The sequence below is a fragment of the Oncorhynchus mykiss genome, chromosome 27 (genome assembly GCF_013265735.2).
Source record: "Oncorhynchus mykiss isolate Arlee chromosome 27, USDA_OmykA_1.1, whole genome shotgun sequence".
Taxonomy (NCBI): Eukaryota; Metazoa; Chordata; class Actinopteri; order Salmoniformes; family Salmonidae; genus Oncorhynchus; species Oncorhynchus mykiss.
This window is the reverse complement of record NC_048591.1, coordinates 8,888,884-8,896,651: the sequence shown is the minus strand read 5'-3', so window position 1 is coordinate 8,896,651 and position 7,768 is coordinate 8,888,884. Positions and strand designations below refer to the sequence as shown.

At 41.5% G+C, this 7,768-nt stretch overlaps 1 protein-coding gene across 2 annotated transcripts in view; it reads left to right on the top strand.

Annotated features, from left to right (window-relative positions):
- Window positions 1–720: 720 nt before the first annotated feature.
- LOC110507464 (uncharacterized protein C14orf132) overlaps window positions 721–7,768 on the top strand; it is a 30,117-nt gene continuing 23,069 nt past the window's right edge. The window contains exon 1 of one of the 2 annotated variants that reach the window (XR_005040042.1): window positions 721–855. Coding sequence is in view for 1 of the 2 variants with exons in the window: in XM_036965367.1 (XP_036821262.1) it covers window positions 967–996 (30 nt within the window). In the remaining variant the exon portion in view is untranslated. The other variant, XM_036965367.1, reaches the window with a different exon arrangement.

The following is a 7,768-nucleotide window of genomic DNA, read 5'->3' as shown; positions in this document are numbered from 1 at the left end:
ACAGCTAGAGGCAGGGCTTTCTTCTATAGAGCTCCATTTTTTAGGAATGGTCTGACTCGGTCTTGACCTTTAAGTCTTTACTGAAAACTCATCTCTTCAGTAGGTCCTATGATTGAGTGTAGTCTGGCCCAGGGGTGTGAAGGTGAATGGCAAGGCACTAGAGCCTGGCCGGCTTCTGTCTCTCCACTGGGATTCTCTTGTTTCTAGGTCTTCATGAAATAACAATTTCTTAATCCACGTATGACCTTAGCCTACTATAGGTCTAGGAGGGTAAATCTGGGTAATATCCCTCTTAAAACTCATGCCTAAAATGACCCCATCAACATGTTTTCTATGTCTGAGTTAGAAGCAGGGCCAGACTGGAACCAGTAATAATCTATGGCATTTTTTCCCCCTCAAGGCCCCTCACACTGGCAACATTTTTTGTTCCTTGAGGCCCCGATTATTAGCCAGATAATTATAATTTTGCACAAAAAACCCAAGTGAAAACAGGCCCACTAGGCTACAAATGGACCAGCACATCTGGCATTTGCACGAAATGCCAAATGGCCAGTCCAATCCTGGTTACAATGGGAATAACAGAGCTTGCCTATTTAATGTCAATCCATCTCCAGTATAATGTCCTCCCCTCAAAATCATCTGAAGGAAAAGAGGAAGGAGATGTAGGGGGTATAAGTGTCAAAAGAGTTTATTAACTGTAAAAGGCAAACTTGCATCAATAATTCTGCAAGGTTGCCTTGCGCGCCTGCAGCACAAATCCACTCCGGCAGAGGAAAAAAAAAGCTATTCCATTAAGTGCGTTAAGACGAATCAAGAGCGCGCTGTGCCAGGGAAGCGTAGTAGTGTTCAACACTGGTGAGACCTCGCTGAATACGAAGCTTTCCTTTTACTCAATCGTACATATTACACACCGTTAGTGTGTTTAATTTTCTAACAGTCTGCCGATTTCTGAACCCCACAAACCTAATGATGGAGTTATCCTTGATTTCCGCGCAGGTAAGAAACCTTCCGTTCTAACTGTAATATTTTAGAGCTCAATGACATCACGGCGTTAAGGCTACAATTACGCTCATCAAAGTAATGAGGTTAACACTTGAGATTTCGGATAGGCGGTTTTTCAAGGTAGCATGCGTCATAGCACGTGTGGGGCAACAGTAGTCTGCAGTGTCTCACTTACTTCGGGACAGGTGAATGGCATTTGGATGCAGACAGGTGACTGAGATGATATGCAGTGTTGTGTTGTGTAAGGTAGGCTATCAGGTGCAGCAGCGGGCTCAAAAGGGATTAGGCTATTTCTTGCTGTCGGTTAATGAATGACTGCGGGAAATTGATCACCTCTGGCAAATGGTTCCATCTGGGATATTGTGCTTTTTAAAATTGATTAGAAACCTGGCAACTTACTACTCATACTAGCAAACCTCAACTACCACCGCTACTACTCATAGCAGCCTAATAATAAGCATAATCATTGCCATACATTTATAATCAGATGGAAATTATAGCCTAATGATCATGCACATTTGTCACCGCATTTACCTTTCACTGACATCAGTGTGTGTACAGTGCATTCGGGAAGTATTCAGACCCCTTGACATTTCCCACATTGTGTTACAGCCTTATTCTAAAATGGATTAAATAGTTTGTTTCCCGTCAACAATCTACATACAGTCGCCCATAATGACAAAGCAACATAAGTTTTGTTAAAATTTATCCAAATGTATATAAAAATAGAAATATCACATTTACATAAGTATTCAGACTCTTTAATCAGTACTTTGTTGAAGCACCTTTGACAGCGATTACAGCTCCCAGTCCTCTTGGGTATGATGGTACAAGCTTGGCACACCTGTATTTGGGGAGTTTTTCTCTGCGGATCGTCTCAAACCCTGTCAGGTTGGATGGGGATCGTCGCTGCACAGCTATTTTTTGGTCTCTCCAGAGATGTTTGATCGGGTTCAAGTCCGTGCTCTGGCTGGGCCACTCAAGGATATTCAGAGACTTGTCCTGAAGCCGCTCCTGCGGTGTGCTTAGGGTCGTTGTCCTGTTGGATGTGGAACCTTCGCCCCAGTCTGAGGTCCTGAGCGCTCTGGAGCAGGTTTTCTTCAAGAATCTCTATGTACTTTTCTCCCTTCATCTTTCCCTCGAACCTGACTAGTCTCCCACTCCCTGCCTCTGAAAAAACATCCCCACTGCATGATTCTGCCACCACCATGCTTCACCGTTGGGATGGTGTCAGGTTTCCTCCAGACATGACGCTTGGCATCCAGGCCAAAGAGTTCACTACCAACGTTACCATGCACACACCATCACTGATTAAAGGTGAGCCCATTGAAATAGTGGAAGAGTACAAAAACCTTGGGTTAATCTTTGACAACAATCAGTGTACTGACGCTCTTTTTAAGAAAGGCCTACGGAAACTGCACTTTTTAAAAATGTTGATCTAACCATCATGGTTCTCTTTTATAAATCATTCATTGAGAGCATTCTGTCCAACTACATGACCTGTTGGTTTGTGAATATCAAGTTGCACAGAAAAATAGGTTGGGCAAGATAGTCAGGACTTGCAGAAAAATAATGGGGCAGCAACAGCAAGAACTGTCATCTCTCTACCTGGGCAGAGGCCTCCTTGAGGGGAGTAAAATAGCGGTCGACTCTGAGGTCATGGCTGATTTCTTTTGCTTTTCCCATGATGTCAAGCAAAGAGACAATGAGTTTGAAGGTAGGCCTTGAAATACATCCACAGGTACACCTCCAATTGTCTCAAATGAGGTCAATTAGCCTATCAGAAGATTCTAAAGCCATAATATAATTTTGGGAAATTCTCCAAGCTGTTTAAAGGAACAGTCAACTTAGTGTATGTAAACTTCTGACCTACTGGAATTGTGATACAGTGAATTATAAGTGAAATAATCTGTCTGTAAACAATTGTTGGAAAAATGACTTGTGTCATGCACAAAGTAGATGTCCTAACCGACTTGCCAAATCTATAGTTTGTTAACAAGAAATTTGTGGAGTGGTTGAAAAACGAGTTTTAATGACTCCAACCTAAGTGTATGGAGGTTGTATGTTCATAAGGCATTTTCTGTTTTTCATTTTTCATAATTTGCAAACATTTTTCAACTTCTTCACTTTGTCATTATGGGGAATTGTGTGTAAATTAAGTTTTTAAAATTTGAATTAATACATTTTCCAACAAGGCTGTAACGTAACAAAATGTGGAAATGGGAAGGGGTCCAAACTTACCGAATGCACTGTACTGTGCATTATGCCTTTTGAAGTTGAGAGGTTTCCTGGAATCTTGCTGGTTATTGCAACATTTGACATTACCCACTTGATAGTTTTTTGAAAGGTGTATACACTGAACAGAAATATAAATGCAACAATTTCAGTTCATGTAAGGAAATCAGTCAATTGAAATAAATGAATTAGTCCCTGATCTATGGATTTCACATGACTGGGAATACAGACATGCATCTGTTGGTCACAGATACCTTAAATGAAAAGGTAGGGGCGTGGATTAGAAAAGCCAGTCAGTATCTGGTGTGTCCACCATTTGCCTCTTACAGCGTGACGTATCTCCTTCGCATGGAGTTGATCAGGCTGTTGAATGTGGAAGGTTGTTCCACTGCTCGTCAATGGCTCTGTGAAGTTGCTGGATATTGGATGGAACTGGAACACGCTGTCATAGACGTTGATCCAGAGCATCACAAACAGGCTCAATGGGTGACATGTCTGGTGAGCATGAAAGCCATGGAAGAACTGGGGCATTTTCAGCTTCCAGGATATGTGTACAGATCCTTGTGACATGGGGCTGTGCATCATTATGCTGAAACATGAGGTGATGGCGGCACGACAATGGGCCTTAGGATCTCGTCACAGTATCTCTGTGCATTCAAATTGCCATTGATAAAATGCAATTGTTTGTTGTCTGTAGCTAATGCCTGCCCATACCATAACCACACCGTCACAATGGGGCACTCTGTTCACAACATTATCAGCAAATCGCTTGCCCAAACATCGCCATACACGCTGTCTGCCATCTACCTGGTACAGTTGAGACCGGGATTAATCCGTGAAGAGCACACTTCTCCAGCTTGCTAGTAACCATCAAAGGTGAGCATTTGTCCACTGAAGTCTATTACAATGCTGATGCAGTCAGGTCAAAACCCTGGTGAGGACGACGAGCACGCAGATGAGCTTCCCTGAGACGGTTTCTGAAAGTCAGTCTGTGCAGAATTTCTTCGGTTGTTCAAACCCACAGTTTATCAGCAGTCCAGGTGGCAGGTCTCAGACGATCCCGCTGGTGAAGAAGCCGGATGTGGTGGTCCTGGGCTGGAGGTGTTGTACGTGATCTGCGGTTGTGAGGCTGGTTGGACGTACTGACAAAATGACTGAGGCGACTTTTGGTAGAGAAATTAACATCATATTTTCCGGCAACTGCTCTGGTGGATATTCCTGCAGTCAGCATGCCAATTGCACACTCCCTCAACTTGAGACATCTGTGGCATTGTGTTGTGTGACCTTTTATTGTCCCCAGCTCAATGTGCACCTGTGTAATGATCATGCTGTTTAATCAGCTTCTTGTTATGCCACACCTGTCAAGTGGATGGATTATCTTGGCAAAAAAGAAATGCTCACTACCAGGGATGTAGACAAATTTGTGGCCAAAGTTTGATAGAAATAAGCTTTTTGTTCGTATAAATTTAATTTAATTTGATTTCAGCTCGTGAAACATGGGACCAACACTTTAGATGTTGCCTTTATATTTTTGTTCAGTATAATATACTCCATCTGACCAGGTAGCACATCTATACACACACACTTAGCAGTTTGAAAATGAGCCTTAAGGGAAAAATAAAGTACATCGACAAACATGACTATCTTAAAATCATATCCCTCATAGACACTGTCCAAACACATGATCAAAGGATCTACATAGTTTGTCTGAGTCATTTCCTTGAATTCAGGAGAAAGCAGTTGCTCACATCTTTTTGAGCAATTTGTTCCGATACCTCTTGTCAACTCATGTTCAAGTAATATTTTAAGCAATTGCCCAAGTGTTTCACCCTCGAGTATCTCTAAATATTTCCCAGAATGTGTCTTGCCCGTATCCCCATGGAACATTTCAGTATCCACATCACTACTGAAGCTTAGGATGCACCTCCAGGCATGATCCAGCACAGGTTTTTCAGAGCAACACTTGAGAGTAGTTATTGGAGTCCCCGTCCGAGTTGTTATCACATCTCTCCACGTCTGCAGAACCATGGGGCATCGTGAATCGTGCATTGCTCTAGGACCATCAAATCAAAGTTGAGAGTTATATATTTTCTATTTTTCTTATACCTCGCTATTCGTCTCTTAATATATTAATCTGTAATATGACTTTCCTTAAGAACTGAAAAAAGTACTCCACTTTAGGGCCTTATTGCCAAAATCACAAAGTATCCCTTTAAGGGTAAACATTCCAGCTCTTCAAGCCCCCATGCAGTCTTTTAAATTTAGTTTTTTAAATAATCGCTGTATGTTTCATGAAAATAACTCCAGATGTGTTTTTTTTTATCACTTATTTTCCTGAGCCCCCTTTTGTCATTGAAATGCTCAGTCTGATTGTGTGGGCATATACATTTTTATATATTTAAAGTCGGAAGTTTACAAACACCTAGGTTGGAGTCGTTAAAAATAGTTTTTCAACCACTCCACAAATTTCTTGTTGACAAACTATGGTTTTGGCTAGTCGGTTAGGACATCTACTTTGTGCATGACACAAGTCATTTTTCCAACAATAGTTTAGAGACAGATTATTTCACTTATAATTCACTGTATCACAATTCCAGTGGGTCAGAAGTTGACTGTGCTGTTAAACAGCTTGGAAAATTCCCCAAAATTATGTCATGGCTTTAGAATCTTCTGATAGGCTAATTGACATCATTTGAGTCAATTGGAGGTGTACCTGTGGATGTATTTCAAGGCCTACCTTCAAACTCAGTGCCTCTTTACTTGACATCATGGGAAAACAAAAGAAATCAGCCAAGAGCTCAGAAAATAAATGGTAGACCTCCACAAATCTTGTTCATCCTTGGCAGCAATTTCCAATCGCCTGAAGATACCACGTTCACCTGTACAAAAAATGAATGCAAGTATAAACATCATGAGACCACGCAGTCGTCATACCGCTCAGGAAGTTCTGTCTCCTAGAGATGAGCGTACTATGGTGTGAGAAGTGCAAATCAATCCCAGAACAACAGCAAAGGACCTTGTGAAGATGCTTGAGGAAACAGGTACAAAAGTATCTATATCCACAGTAAAACGAGTCCTATATCGACATAACCTGAAAGGCCGCTCAGCAAGGAAGAAGCCACTGCTCCAAAACCACCATAAAAAAGCCAGACTACGGTTTGCAACTGCACATGAGGACAAATATCGTACTTTTTGGAGAAATGTCCTCTGGTCTGATGAAACAAAAATATAACTGTTTGGCCATAATGACCATCATTATGTTAGGAGGAAAAAGGGGGATGCTTGCAAGCTGAAGAACACCCTCCCAACCTTGAAGCAGGGGGGTGGCAGCATCATGTTGTGTGGTTTCTTTGCTGCAGTAGGGACTGGTGCACTTCACATAATGGATGGCATCATGAGGTAGGAAAATTATGTGGATATATTGAAGCAACATCTCAAGACATCAGTTGGGAAATGAAAGCTTGGTTGCAAATCTGTCGCAAAATGTGGCAAAATGGCTTAAGGACAACCAAGTCAAGGTATTGGAGTGGTCATCACAAAGCCCTGACCTCAATCCTATCGACAATTTGTAGGCATAACTAAAAAAGTGTGTGTGAGCAAGGAGGCCTACAACCTGACTCAGTTACACCAGCTCTGTCAGGAGGAATGGGACATAATTCATCCTATTTATTGTAGGAAGCGTGTGGAAGTCTACCCGAAATGTTTGACCAAAGTTAAACTATTTAAAGGCAATGCTACCAAATACTAATTGAGTGTATGTAAACTTCTGACCCACTGGGAATGTGATGAAAGAAATACAAGCTGGAAGAAATAATTCTCTCTAATATTCTGACATTTCACATTCTTAAAATAAAGTGGTGATCCTAACTGACCTAAAACAGGGATTTTTTACAAGGATTAAATGTCAGGAATTGTGAAAAACTGAGTTTAAATGTATTTGGCTAAGGTGTACAGTGAAGGAAAAAAGTATTTGATCCCCTGCTGATTTTGTACGTTTGCCCACTGACAAAGAAATGATCAGTCTTTCATTTTAATGGTAGGTTTATTTGAACAGTGAGAGACAGAACAACAACAAAAAAATCCAGAAAACGCACATCAAAAATGTTATAAATTTCTTCGCATTTTAATGAGTGAAATAAGTATTTGACCCCCTCTCAATCAGAAAGAATCCTGGCTCCCTGCCATCTTTTATACAGGTAACGAGCTGAGATTAGGAGCACACTCTTAAAGGGAGTGCTCCTAATCTCAGTTTGTTACCTGTATAAAAGACACCTGTCCACAGAATCAATCAATGAGAAGGTGACAACAGTTGGTGCGATATTCGCAAAAAGGAAGAAACACAAAAGAACTGTCAATCTCCCTTGGCCTGGGGCTCCATGCAAGATCTCACCTTGTGGAGTTGCAATGATCATGAGAACGGTGAGGAATCAGCCCAGAACTACATGTGGAGGATCTTGTCAATGATCTCAAGGCAGCTGGGACCATAGTCACCAAGAAAACAATTGGTAACATACTACGCCGTGAAGGACTG